The 13883-nt window shown below is 56.7% G+C and overlaps 2 protein-coding genes across 2 annotated transcripts; both read left to right on the forward strand.

The window, feature by feature from the left end:
- Positions 1–744: 744 nt before the first annotated feature.
- On the forward strand, positions 745–5122 carry LOC140660288 (solute carrier family 22 member 6-A-like). The gene is made up of 10 exons (XM_072880997.1): positions 745–1110; positions 1590–1693; positions 1781–1935; positions 2016–2184; positions 2567–2690; positions 3228–3343; positions 3656–3870; positions 4120–4228; positions 4318–4521; positions 4898–5122. The coding sequence occupies exons 1-10, from the start codon at positions 745–747 to the stop codon at positions 4980–4982; spliced, it is 1647 nt and encodes a 548-aa protein (XP_072737098.1). The 3' UTR covers positions 4983–5122.
- A 3967-nt stretch (positions 5123–9089) lies between these two features.
- Positions 9090–13736, forward strand: LOC140660218 (solute carrier family 22 member 6-like). The gene is made up of 9 exons (XM_072880839.1): positions 9090–9467; positions 9552–9655; positions 10207–10361; positions 10722–10890; positions 11095–11218; positions 11887–11996; positions 12198–12412; positions 12899–13007; positions 13529–13736. Exons 1-9 carry the CDS (start codon positions 9090–9092, stop codon positions 13734–13736), a joined length of 1572 nt encoding a protein of 523 aa, XP_072736940.1.
- The last annotated feature ends 147 nt before the right edge of the window (positions 13737–13883 follow it).

A 13883-nucleotide genomic window follows, 5' to 3' on the forward strand; every position in this document is an offset into this window, starting at 1 on the left:
TGGTCTGACCCCATCAAAAATTAACCCCCAGCTTCCCCAGGCAGAGAATGCGCTGACCCGAGCAGGACCACCTCCGTCAGCACCTTTCGGTTCCCTTTTGACCACAAAAATCGCTAAAATTTAACCCAACGGGGCTGGCAAAGGCCATACATTGGCCCAAGCCAGGAGATCCCCCCCTCTCCAGGATGCCCACCTGAGGGCACCCCATGAGCTGGATGAAGGAGGTTGGTCCCAGATGGCCCCTCTCCAAAAGCCACCTTTTCCCCTCAAAAAAGCAACTCTGGAAAAATAATTTTTAAAAAGATAATTATTTATTTTCTTCCTGCACCAGATTGCTCCAGTTTTGCCCAATTTGGGGTGTTTTGGTTTGGTGGGGTTTTTTTGCTGCCACAATGAGGGGAAGGAAGTGCTGCCAGTGGATTTGGCTCTGGCCACCCTTTGCTGGCGCTTGGTGGCCCCTTGGACACCGCTGTGCTGCCCTTGCCTGCACTTTTGCCTACCTGCCTTTGCCTTCTCCTGCTGGAAAAAAAAATCACCAAAAAATCCCACCCCAGATGTCAAACATTAACCCAAAACAGCCGTTGGCCGGGTTATATAGGAGACTGTCCCTGGTGCTTGTGGAGTGAGAACACTGCGGGAGCGAGAAAAGCCTTTTTGGGGTGAAATCCAGCCCTTTTGGGGCTCTGTGAGTGTGGGGCAGGTGTGCATGGCTGCAGGGCGTTCCCGGGGTCTCACAGTGGCAGTATGGCTTTTGCCAGCCTCCTGGAGCACGTGGGGGGCATGGGACGGTTCCAGGTGGCCTCAGTGCTCCTCCTGGCCTTGCCCGTCCTCATGATGGCCAGTCACAACCTTCTGCAGAACTTCACAGCCGCCACCAGCGACCATCGCTGCCGGCTTCGTTGGGAGGCCAATGCCACTGGCCTCGACCCCCAGGACCTGCTGAGGGTCTCAGTTCCCCACAGTGAGCAGTGCCGGCGCTTCGTGACACCACAGTGGTGGCTCTTGGAGGCCAATGGCTCAGCTCCCAACAGCAGCTGGCCAGAGACAGAGCCCTGCCGTGATGGCTGGACCTACGACCGCAGTGTCTTCACCAGCACCATCATCACTGAGGTAGGACGGCAGCAGCAGTGGGGTAGGATTGGGGGCTGGTGGCACATTTCACCCTGTGTGCGGTTCCCACCTTGAGGCACCAGCGAAGGGTCCGCTGTCATCACGGAGTTGACTTCTTCCAACTGGAGCGTCTTCCCCACTCAACCCTTGGTGGAGGCACTCAATGCTGTGATAGCTCAGGACAAGAAAGGGGGGGATGAGGAAGTTGGTGGCCATCAACAAGGGGGTCAAAAAGGGGCCAGATGACCCCCACAATGAGCTTCCAACCATGGGGATGCTGGGAAGGGTGGCCAAGTGTTTAGTGGCACCTTCTTGGTGTTTCCATTGGCCATCCGTTGGCTGTTGTGTTGGATCAACCCTACCATCCACCACGGCCAGTTTGGGGGGGCAGGAGGGAGGCCAGAGGGGACACCACCACCACCCCCACCACCCCCCCCCCCCCGATCTCTGTCTCACCCCATATCCTTGCCCCTCGGCAGTGGGACCTGGTGTGCAGCTCCCGGGGTCTGAAGCAGTTGGCCCAGTCGCTCTACATGGCCGGCGTCTTAGTGGGTGGCATTGTCTTCGGGGGTCTCTCGGACAGGTGAGGGGGGACACCCCGTCCCTGTGGGGAGGTGGGGCAGCATCATGGGGGTTGTCTCACCCCCACTTCCTCCTCCTCACCACCCAGGTTCGGCCGCCGGTCACTGCTCACCTGGTGCTACCTTCAGATGGGCACCATGGGGACATGCTCCTCCTTCGCCCCCACTTTCACCGTCTACTGCATCTTCCGCTTCCTCACAGGCATGGCCTTCTCCGGCATCGTCCTCAACAGCGTCTCCCTCTGTACGTGGCCACCACCAGCCCCCCGGTACTGGGCCTGGGCATGCTCCTGGTTTGCTCCATGTCTCTGTGTGTCTCAGCAGCTTTGGAGTGGATGCCCACTCGCACCCGGGCGCTCGTGGGGACCTTCATGGGTTACTGCTACACCACCGGGCAGTTCCTGCTTGCTGGGATCGCCTATGCCATCCCTGATTGGCGCTGGCTGCAGCTCACCGTGTCACTGCCCTTCTTCTGCTTCTTCCTCTACTCATGGTGAGGAGGAGAAGGGGGAGGAATGAAGTCGTGGATGGAGGGATGGATGCAGGGACGGACAGATGGAGGTATGGATGGATGGAGGGATGGTGAGATGGATGCATGGACAGATGGAGGTGTGGATGGATGGAGGGTTGGTGGGCCGGATGGATGCATGGAGGGTTGCATGGATGGGTGGGTAGAAGGAAAGGTGGGTGCAAAGATGGATGGATGGATGAATAGAAGGTGCAAGGGTGGATGAAGGGTTGGATGGATGGAGGGCTGGATGGATGGGTGGAAGCATGGAGAGATGGCTGGGTGGGGACAGAGAGGTAGATCACTGGTGGCAAGGTCAGATGGATGGTGGGATGATCCTTGGGTCCTGTCCCCATCTCCTCCACAGGTGGTTAACAGAGTCAGCTCGCTGGCTGGTCATGGTGGGGAAGTCCCACCAAGCCCTGAAGGAGCTCCAGAAAGTGGCCAGGATGAATGGGAAGAAAGAGGAAGGGGACAAGCTCGATATAGAAGTAAAAGGCTCTGGCCGGGTCCCCTGAGTCATCTCTGGAGTGTTTCATAGGGGTTGGGGGGGAAGTGACCCCACTCTCCTGGCCCTCATGTAGAGGGCCAACAATGGGGCTCCCCTGTACCCATCTTTCCAGTCCTTTAAACAACCATCCATCCCTGTAGACAACTGTCCATCCATCACCACCTGCATCCATCCATCCCCTTATACAACCATCCATGTCCATCTCCATCGTCTCCATCATCTCCATCTCCATCCATCCCATCCATCCGGCCCCTTTTACAACCAACCAACCATCCATCTATCCACCATCTCCGTCCCCCGTATCCATCCGTCTGACCATCTGTTCATCCATCTCTTAGTCCGTCCCTCCATCCCTCCTCCCAACCACCCTCCACCCATCCTGCCCAGGGCTTAACCTCCCCCCACCCCCCCAGCTCCATCCTGGTTCCTCTCTCTGCTCCTTCCACCCCTTCCCCTGCAGCAAGAAGAGGGACTGCAGCACCCCGTCCCCACCCCAGAGCCCCCCCTCTCCCTCTAGGCCTTGAGGTCCTACATGCAGAAGGAGATGGCTTCATCGAGGAGTCACCACACGGTGGTTGACCTGGTCCGGACACCCGTCGTGCGCCGCATCTCTTGTTGCCTCTGCTTTGTGTGGTATGCCTGATGGTGGAGAACATCAGTGGGTAGTTGTCCATCCATCCCCCCAGTCCTTGATCCATCCATCCTGCTATCCACCCCTCCACCCATCCCCAAACACCCACTTTAGCTGGGTCCTTATTGGAAAGGGAAACTGAGTCACAGTGCAGGACTCAGTCAACAGAGGTCTCTTGGCCCACATGTGCTCCAGGAAGGGACACAGATCTCCTGGCTGGATCCCACAGGCCAGGGGATGGCGTGTGACCCCCACATCCCACTCCACACCTCCCAGTGGTGATATTTGCCCCTCCTCACCTCTTCTTGGCCTAGGTTCTCCACCAGCTTCGCCTACTACGGGCTGGCCATGGACCTGCAAAACTTTGACTTCAACATCTACGTGATCCAGCTTGTCTTTGGGGCTGTGGACATCCCAGCCAAGCTGGTCTCCATCTGCACCATCACCTTTGTGGGGCGACGCTTCACCCAGTCCGTTGCCCTCATCCTGGCTGGCTTGGCCATCTTGGCCAACATCTTGGTGCCACGAGGTGAGGGCTGGGGGTGGTGGCCATGGTGTCCCTTTCATCTCCAGCCCATAAGGCACCATCTGGGTGGGCCAAAGCAGTCTCAACCCATTAACACAACTCTCAGGCTGAGTGATTTTAGCTTTTCATGGGCTATTTGCCTGAAATCCTGGTGTTTGGGGTCTCCTCTCTCCATTACCCGCTGTCAACCCAACCCAACTCCAATTAGTGACACCAAAGTGAGTCCCAGGCATTCTGTCCACATCCCCACAGACCTGCGGACGCTCCGTACTGCCCTGGCCGTCTTCGGGAAGGGTTGCTTGGCCGCGTCCTTCAACTGCGTCTTTCTCTACACGGGTGAGCTCTACCCCACCGTTATTCGGTAAGGAGTGGGGGGTCCAGGTTGAGGGAGGTGATGGGGTGGCCATGACCAAGCAGGCTGGTCCCTCAGAGCCCCTCGGTGTCCCACAGGCAGACAGGCATGGGGTTGGCCAATACCATGGCCCGCCTGGGCAGCATCACAGCCCCCTTGGTGAAGATGGCAGGTGATGTCTTCCCCACGTTGCCCTTCATCATCTATGGGGCAGCTCCTGTGGTGTCGGGGCTGGTGGCCATCTTCCTGCCAGAGACTCGGGACACGGCACTGCCTGAGACCGTGGAGGACGTGGAGGGCAGGTGGGATTGGAGGGACTGAAGGACAAGGGGAAGGACAGATGGATGGTGAGGAGGGACAGATGGATGAGTGGACACAGGGATGGGTGGTGGGAGAGAAGTATTGGTTGGACATGGGGATGGATAGATGGAGGATTAGTTGTGTGTGGGGATGGATGGATGGACAGGAGTGGATGGGATTGGACAGACATAGGTGGATGGATGGATAGGAAGAAGAGTACAGCAATGGATGGATGAAAGGATGGACAGACAGATGTCTATGAAGATGGATGAATGGGTGATGGATGAACAGGTCAATGGGGAAGGAGGGGGAACAGCAGCAGGAAAACCCACCTGGCCTGCCAAAATTGCCCCCACCCCATCCTCCCTCTTCCACCAGGACCCAGCCCCAGAAGGATGAAGCCAAACATCTCCAGGTGCCACTTCAGTCCACCCAGCCCAGTGGCACCACAGGGCCCTGCTAGTGCCAACCACCCTGAGGGACCCCCAAATCCCCCCAGACCTCAATGTACCCAGCGGATGAAGGAGCAGGAGTGGGGGTGGGGGGGTGCATCCCCCCCTCAGAAGAGCAAAAAGGACAGCGATGACCATGGCCACCCTCTTGTATGGCCAAGGAGGGAACCCAGGCATCCTCCTCTCCATGAAGAGTTGGGGGACGGTGTTGTGTCCCCCCCCAAATGCCGCTTTGCAGGATGGTTTTTCTGTGCTGGAATAAAAACAATAAAAGCAAAAATCGCACGAAATGCAGCTGGTGGGAGGGTGGAGAGGTGGGGGTAGGGTGTGTTTTCCCACGGCCACAGGGGGTCCCGCACAGCCTGGCCATCCCACCCCGAAGGCAAATACGGGACCCAGCGGGGTGCTGTGGCCTCGGCATCACGTCCCCCCTCCACTGTCCCCTCCTCCCCTCTGCCTGTGCTGGAGCTGCAAGGGAGGGAGATTCACACTCAAGAGCACAGGAAGGACCTAGGCATCCTGAGAACCCACGTTTCCGGGTGCCTGGATACCCCAAGTACCCAGGCATCCCAAGGACCCAGGTTCCCAGGTGCCCAGGCATCCCAAGGACCCAGGGATCCCAAGGACCCAGGCTTCCAGATGCCCAGATGTCCCAAGGACCCAGACACCCTAAGGACTCATGTGTCCCAAGGACCCAGGCATCCCAAGGACCCAGGGATCCCAGAAATCCAGACATCTGAGTGCCCAGACGTCCCAAGGACCCATGGATCCCAAGGACCTGAGCATCCAGCCACCCAGCACCCACTGGACCCTCCTCTCCAACCACCCAGCCAGTGAGGACCCAGGCATCCTGCCCCGCAAGTCACCTCCAAAGTCACTTGGTTGCTGCCCCTTCCTGCCTACGCTCTGCTGCCTCCTGCTGCCCTCCTGCCCGGGGTCCAAGGGGCTCCCAGCGATCCAGTTCAGGGCCCTCAGGGACTTTGCCCCATGAATTGTTCACCATGGATGGTGAAAACAAGCCAGGGGGTGCTGCGGGGGTCCCCATCCACCTGAGGTCGGGGGCTTCCTTGGTGAGGAAGAGGATGGAGAGGATGGGATGGTCCCAGGGAGCCCGTTGGGCATCCCTGGTTGGGGACCGGCATGGCCAGCACCAGCATTTCCGCCTGACCATCATCTCCACCGACCCATAGCAGGGTCTGGTCCCAGCAGAGTCAAACATTAACCAGGACTGGGGGTGGCTTTAAATAGGAGTGGGGACAAGGATGGGGACAGGGACAGGGCTGTGGCCATGGGCAGCCGTGGGGCTGAGGGGTGGTAACTGCTGGTAGACGGCTCCGGGGAGCAGGATTTGGTGCTGGGAGAGTTCGGGCAATAGCTGGAGCGACAGACAGGTGAGTGGGTCAATAGAGAGATCAGTGCATTGATCTCAGGAGAGAGAGAGGCCAATGGACTGGTCAAGAGAGAGATTAAAGCTCAATAAATTGATCAATAGAGAGAAAGACTGATCAACAGAAAGATTATAGATCAAGAGAATGATCAATAGATTAAGACTGATGCATTGATCAATAGAAAGATTATATGTCAATAGGTTGAGATTAAATATCAATAGATTGATCAATAGAGAGAAAGACTGATCAATGGAAAGAGTATAGGTCAACAGATTGATCAATAGTGAGATTTAAGATCAATAGGTTGATCAATAGAGACCAATAGACCAGTGACTAGATAGATTAATATGATTATGTTGATCAATAGTGAGATTAAAGCTCAATAAATTGATCAATGGAGACCGATAGACCAGTCAATAGATACATTAAGAACACTATAGTGATCAATAGATTATAAGTCAATAGGTTGTTCAATAGAGAGAGACCAATAGATCAATCAATAGAGAGATTAAAGGTCAATAAATCAATCAATAGAAAGATTATAGGCCAATAGACTGGTCAATAGAGAGATTAAGATTGATACATTGATCAATAGAAAGATTATAAATCAATAAATTGATCAATAGACCAATAGATTGATCAATAGAGAGATCATTAGATTGATTGGTGGATCATGGTTCAATAGATTCATCAGTAGAAAAATACAGACCAATAGATGGATCAATGAATAGATTATAGATCAATTTATCAGTAATAGAGATGCACAGACCATCAGATGGATCAATAGAGATGCTGTAGAACAATAGCTTCATCAACAGAAACATATAGACCAATAAATTAATAAATAGAGAGATTATGGACTAATTGATGATCAACACATTACAGATAATAGAGATCTAAAGATCAATAATTTATCAATAGAGAAAGAGCTCGCTGGATTGATCGACAGGGAGACCAATAGATCAATCAATAGAGAGGGGGAGATGAATAGATTGATCACTAGACCTATGTAGATTAGCAGATAAATCAATTGATCGATAGGGTGAGGAGTCAATAGATGGGCAGAGGGACAAGGGGGCAGATCCACCAGCTGGATGATGGTTGGCATGGACAATAGAGAAATCCATCGATTGATTGATCAATTGATTGACCAAGGGGTGAAGGAGGGCTGGAGAAAGAGAGAGTGGGAGTGGCAGAGGGAGGGAGGGACAGAGGGATGGACGGAGGGACAGCGGGTGGCCAGAGAGACTGAGCCGGAGACCGAGAGAGCGGCAGAGAGGGAGAGGAGCAAAACAGCAGGTAGGGATCGATTGATCACAAGGGATCGTTGGAGGGATGAACCTACTGAGAGAGTGGTAGGACAGAAGGGAGAGAGGATTGATCGACTGATTGACTGATCAACCAATAATGTGGGGGGAGGGAGGAGGAGGAGGAGGAGGCAGGAGAGCAGCGAGATAGCAAGAAATAAATAATCAGTGATTGCTAGGTCAATAGAGACTGAGACTGGTAGAATGATAGACTGATCAATTAGATCAATAGATTAATAGATTGATAGACTTGACAGATTGATAGACTGATAGATCAATAGACACCCCAATAGATCAATAGAGACTGATAGGTTGATAGTGACACTGATAGATTGATAGAGCGATTGGCAGATCAATAGACTGATAGATCGATCGATTGATAGAGGCACTGGTAGATCAATAGAACAACCAATAGATCAATAGATCAACAGAAAGACATAGATTGGTACATTGATAGACCAACTGACAGAACTATAGAGAGACTGATAGATCGATGGACAGATCAATCAATCGATAGATCAATAGACCTATTGATAGACCGATAAATAGACTGATTGATAGATTGATAGACCAATCAACAGATGATCAATAGAGGGTCTTTGCTTCCTTCCTCGATCTGTCCCTCAGTCCCTCCCTTGATCCCCCCTTGATCCTTCAATCCATCCCTCAGTCCATCCCTCTGCCTGTCCCTCTGTCCCTCCCTTGGTCTGTCCGTTGCTCCACCCCTCATCCTCAGCTCTTCCTCCACCTCTCCTCAGCTTGGCCCTGCTGCCCCTTGGTCATCCCTTGGCCATCCCCTGTCCTGTCCCTCGGCCAGTCCTGATCTCGTCCCTCCACTGTCCTCCAACCCACCCCTTTGCTGCTCCTCGGTCCTTCCTCTACTGTGTCCCTTGTCCACCCCTTGGCCTGTCCTTCCACCTGTCCCCCACGCCTTCCTCCAAACCACCCCTTGGAAGGTCCTCAGCCATTCCTTGGCCATCCCTTGGCCCATCCATTTACTGACCATCCAAAACACCCCTTGGCCGTTCCTCATCCATCCCTTGGCCCATCCTTTGATTCATCTCTCACCCCTTCCTCCAAGCTTCCCTTTGGCCATTCCTTGGCCATTCCTCGGCCATCCCTTGGCCCATCCTTTGATCCATCCCTCACCCCTTCCTCCAAACCACCCTTGGCCATTCCTCAGGCATTCCTTGGCCAATTCTTAAATCTATCCATTAAGTGACCATCCAAACCACCCCTTGGCCATTCCTTGGTCATCCCTTGGCCCATCCTTTGATCCATCCCTCACCCCGTCCTCCAAACCACCTCTTGGCTGTTCCTTGGCTATTCCTAGCCCATCCCTTGGCCCATCCTTCAACCTCTTCTCCTCCTCCCACCCTCCAGCTGACCTGGGCCCCCTCCCAGCTCCATCCCTCGTCCCACCATGACCTTCGTGGAGCTGCTAGCCCGCCTGGGTGGGATGGGCCGCTTCCAGGTGACCTACGTGACTGCCCTGGCCATTCCGCTGCTCATGCTGGCCAGCCACAACCTTCTGCAGAACTTCACTGCTGGTGTCCCCGAGCACCACTGCCGGCCTTGGCCCACGGCCAATGACAGCGCTGGGGATGTCCCACTCCTCGTCTCCATCCCCTCTGATGGCCACCACCGTCCCCAGAGCTGCCGTCGCTACGTGGAACCCCAGTGGCACCTCTTGGAAGTCAATGGCACAGTCAACGGCACGGCCAATGGGGCGGCCACTGAGCCTTGCCGTGATGGCTGGATCTACCACGATGGCGTCTTCACTCACACCATCGTTACCGAGGTGAGGTGCCCCACAGCCCCCCCTGGGTGGCAGGGAAGACCCAGGTGTCTGGGTGTTGACCCCCGTGTCCTCTCCCGCTGGCAGTGGGACCTGGTGTGTGAGTCCAAGAAGTTGAGGCAGGTGGCCCAATCCATCTACATGGCCGGGATCCTCCTGGGCTCTGGCCTCTTCGGGGTCCTCTCTGACAAGTGCGTGGCCACCCCGGAGCTGTATTGGGATGAACTGGGAGGAGCTGGGAGGGGAAAAGGGGACGGGTATGCCCAGGGATGTCCTCCTCTCCCTCTGGCCCCTGGTGTCCCAGTGTCCCCAGTGCCCCCAGGGTGAGTCTGTCTCAGTACGGCTTGTTCCACTGTCCCCACTGCCCCCAAGTCACTCATCCCAGTATTCCCAGTGCCCATATTCCCCATCCCAGTGCCCCATGTCCCTGTCCCAGAATTCCCAGCACCCCATATCCCCCTCATTCCCAGTGCCCATGTTCCCATCCCAGTGGCCCCAGCACCCCACAACCCTCATCCCAGTGCTCCCAGCAGCCCGTATCCCCCATCCCAGTGCCTCCAGCACCCCATGTCCCCTGTCCCAGCATCTTCAGCACCCCATATCTCCCATCCCAGCACCCCCAGTGCCTCGCGCCCCTGTCCCAGTAACCCATATCAGCATCCCAGTGCCCCATATCAGCATCCCAGTGCCCCCAGTGCCCCATGTCCCCCATCCCAGTGCCCCCAGCACCGTGTCCCAGCAGGTTTGGGCGCCGAGCGCTGCTGACCTGGTGCTACCTGCAGCTGGGGGTGACGGGGGCCGGCACCGCAGCTGCCCCCACCTTCGTCGTCTATTGTCTCTGCCGCTTCCTGGCGGGCCTGGCCATGGCCGGAGTCTCCCTCAACTCCGTCTCCCTCTGTGAGCTGGGGACCCTGGGGTCTGGGCTTGCTCCTACCACCTCTACCCCATGGGAAGGACCCGGGCGTCTGGGCTTGGTCCTACCACCCCTACCCCATGGGAAGCACCCAGGCATCCAGGCTCCAACCCTACCACCATTGACCCTTGGGAGGGACCTAGGCTCCAACCCTACCACTGTTGACCCATGGGAGGGACCCACACGTCCGTGCTTGGCTCTACCACCATTGACCTTTGGGAAGGCTCCAGGCGTCCAGGCTCCAACCCTACCACCCCTACCCCATGGGAGGGACCCAGATATCCCGGTTTGGCCCTATCCCATGGGATAGACCCCACCATCTGTGTGCTGATGGTTGCCCGCAGGCATGGAGTGGATCCCGACAGAAGCGCGCGCCGTGGTGGGCACCATCAATGGCTACTGCTACACCTTGGGGCAGTTTGTGCTGGCGGCCGTGGCCTTCGGCCTCCCTCACTGGCGCTGGCTCCAGCTTGTTGTCTCCCTCCCCTTCTTCCTCTTCTTCCTCTACTCCTGGTACGGGGAACCCAGGCGTCCGGGTGGCTGCCCACCCCCATCCTCAGGGGTTGGGGGGGAGGTGGAGAATGTTGGGGTGTCTGGGTTCCTTAAGGGTGATGGTGGGGACACCTTGGTCCTCAATGGATGGTGGGAGGTGTAAGGTGGGAGCAGAGACCCCCCTGCACGCATGGGTCCCCCATAACCCCTCTTCCCCCCCCCAAGGCTGTTTGTGGAGTCAGCCCGGTGGCAGGTGATTTCGGGGAGACCTGACCTGGCCCTGAAGGGGCTCCGCAAAGTCGCACGCATCAATGGGAGGAAGGAGGAGGGGGACAAACTCAGCGAGGAGGTGATGGGGAGCTTCCCAGAGCTCTGGGAACATCCCCCTGATCTCCCAGATCCCTTGTATCCTCCCCTACATCCCTGCACCCCCCAGATCCTCCCAGATCTCATTAGATCCCCCACATCCTTCCAGAACCCCCCTTAGATTCCCCCATTTCCTCTCTACTCAGCCTAGATGCCACCAGACCCCCTCTATCCCTCCTAGATACTTCTGACCCCCCCTCCTAGATCCCTCCCAGATCCCTCCTGATCACCTGGATCCCCTCACATTCCTTGTGTCCTTAGATCTCTCCAACACGCCCCCATCCCTCCAGATCACCTGGATCCCCCCTGAGGCCCCTAGTATCTCTCCTAGATCCCTCTGATCCTGCCTAGATCCCCCCAGATCCCTCCGATCCTTCCCAGATCACCTGGATCCCCCCTCTGCGGGACCCCTATTATCCCTCCCAGATCCCTCTGGTCCCACCTAGATCCCCCCAGATCCCTCCAATTCCCTCCAGATCACCTGGCTCTCCTCCTGAGACCCCTATTATCCCTTCTAGATCCCACCGACCCCACTAGCTCCACCCAGGTCCCCATTATCCCCCCCCGGTCCCTCCCATCCCCTGGATCCCCCAACCCCTTGGATCCCTCCTAGATCCCTCCCAAGATCTCCCCAGATCCCCCTTCCCACAGGTGCTGCGGGCACTGGTGCACCGGGAGCCACCACTGCCAGGGGGGACCCTGGCCACCCTGGTCCGCACCCCCGGGATGAGGATGGTCTCCTGCGGTGTCTCCTTTGTCTGGCAAGTGGGGCTGTTTTGGAGCCAAACCCCACCTTTTGGGGCAAAAAACATCTTATTGGGGTCAAACCCCCACCTTTTGGGGGCCAAACCCCACCTTTTGGGGGTAAAAAACCACCTTCTGGGGAACAAACCCTACCTTTTTGGTCCCCACTTGGTCATGCCCGGTGAGTTTTGTGTTGAAACATTGGGTTTTGGGGGCAGGTTCTCCACCGCATTTGCCTACTATGGGCTGGCCATGGATCTGCAGGGCTTTGGGGTGGACATCTACCTGAGCCAGCTGGTCTTCGGGGCTGTGGACATCCCGGCCAAGCTGGCCTCGGTGCTGGTCATCAGCTGCGTGGGGCGGCGGGTGGCCCAGGGTGGCTCCTTGGCGCTTGCCGGCATCTGCATCCTCGCCAACATTGTTGTGCCAATGGGTGGGCGCCGGGATGGATGGATGGTGGGAGGGATGAAAGGATGGAGGACAATGGGATGGAGGGGTGGAGGACAATGGGATGGAAGACAATGGGATGGAGGATGGATGGATGGAGGACAATGGGATGGAGGAAGAAGAGGTAGAAGGGTAGACAGAGAAGTTGGAGGGACAAAGGCTGGAAAGATGGAAGGATGGAGGTTGGAGGATGATGGGATGGAAGAGGGTGGAAGGATGGGTGGAAGCTGGAGGGATGGAGGGAAGGAGGTTGGAGGACAGAGACAGAGGGGTGGGGGGACATTTGGGGGATGCTGGGGGTGCACTGGGGGGACAGCAATAGATGTTGAAGGATGGAGGGATGAAGGGTCATTGGAGGGACTTGGGACACTTGGGGGTGGAGGTAGAGGTTGCACGGAAGGAGGACCTTTGGTGGGTCACTGAGGAGCCATTGGGGGGCTGGAGGTGCGAGACCACCCATCCCCAACCCCAGACCTGCAGATGCTGCGCATGGCCTTTGCGGTGATTGGGAAGGGCTCATTGGCCGCCTCCTTCAACTGTGCCTACATCTTCTCCGGAGAGCTCTTCCCCACCGTCATCAGGTGGGTGGTTGTCACCCATGGGGTCTGCTGGCACCACAGCCCTCCCTCCATCCATCTGTCCATCCATCCACTCATCCATCTGGCAACCCACTTCCCGAGTCATCCTCCATCCATCAGCCCACCCACCCATCCATCCATCGACCAGCCCACCTACCCACCCAACCACTCATCCATCCATGCAAACATCATTCCATGCACCAACCAACCCATCCATCAATCCACCACCACCCCCTCCATCCCTCAGCCCCTCAATCCATCCAAACACCTCTTCATCCATCCATCCATCAACCCCTCCAGCCATCCAACCACCTCTCCATCCATCCAACCACCCCTCCCTCCATCCCTCAACCCCTCCATCCATCCACCATCAACCCCTCCATCCATCCAACCACCTCTCCATCCATCCAACCACCCCTCCCTCCATCCCTCAACCCCTCCATCCCTCAACCACTCCATCCATCCACCATCAACCCCTCCATCCATCCATCCATCCGTCCATCCACTCCCTCTTCCTGGCACAGGCAGACGGGGATGGGCCTGGGGGGCACCATGGCCCGTGTGGGGAGCATGGTGGCCCCGCTGGTGCGTATGGCAGCTGATGTGACCCCAGTGCTGCCCCTCATCATCTATGGGGCCGCCCCCATCATCTCGGCCATCGCCACCTGCTTCCTGCCCGAGACCCGCAACATGCCCCTGCCTGAGACCGTCAAAGACGTCGAGAGACGGTGAGGGGCTCCACCCAGTGAGGTGGCCTTGGCCACACCAGGGACCCTGTCCCCACCAGACCCCCTTTTTCTCCCCAGTCCTTTCGTGGTGGACACAAGGCAGGGGAAATGCCCGTATTAGGGCGAGATTTATTTCTTGGAGGAACCCAGA

Source organism: Ciconia boyciana, chromosome 16 (assembly GCF_034638445.1).
Source record: "Ciconia boyciana chromosome 16, ASM3463844v1, whole genome shotgun sequence".
Lineage (NCBI taxonomy): Eukaryota > Metazoa > Chordata > Aves > Ciconiiformes > Ciconiidae > Ciconia > Ciconia boyciana.

Excerpts from the sequence above, each read along its gene's own strand:
- LOC140660288 (XM_072880997.1), top strand. The coding sequence starts at position 745 with ATGGCTTTTGCCAGCCTCCTGGAGCACGTGGGGGGCATGGGACGGTTC. Across the intron at positions 2,185-2,566 it reads TGCTTCTTCCTCTACTCATG|GTGGTTAACAGAGTCAGCTC; the intron begins GTGAGGAGGAGA and ends TCTCCTCCACAG. Across the intron at positions 3,871-4,119 it reads CAACATCTTGGTGCCACGAG|ACCTGCGGACGCTCCGTACT; the intron begins GTGAGGGCTGGG and ends ACATCCCCACAG.
- LOC140660218 (XM_072880839.1), top strand. The coding sequence starts at position 9,090 with ATGACCTTCGTGGAGCTGCTAGCCCGCCTGGGTGGGATGGGCCGCTTC. Across the intron at positions 9,468-9,551 it reads CTCACACCATCGTTACCGAG|TGGGACCTGGTGTGTGAGTC; the intron begins GTGAGGTGCCCC and ends TCCCGCTGGCAG. Across the intron at positions 9,656-10,206 it reads TTCGGGGTCCTCTCTGACAA|GTTTGGGCGCCGAGCGCTGC; the intron begins GTGCGTGGCCAC and ends GTGTCCCAGCAG.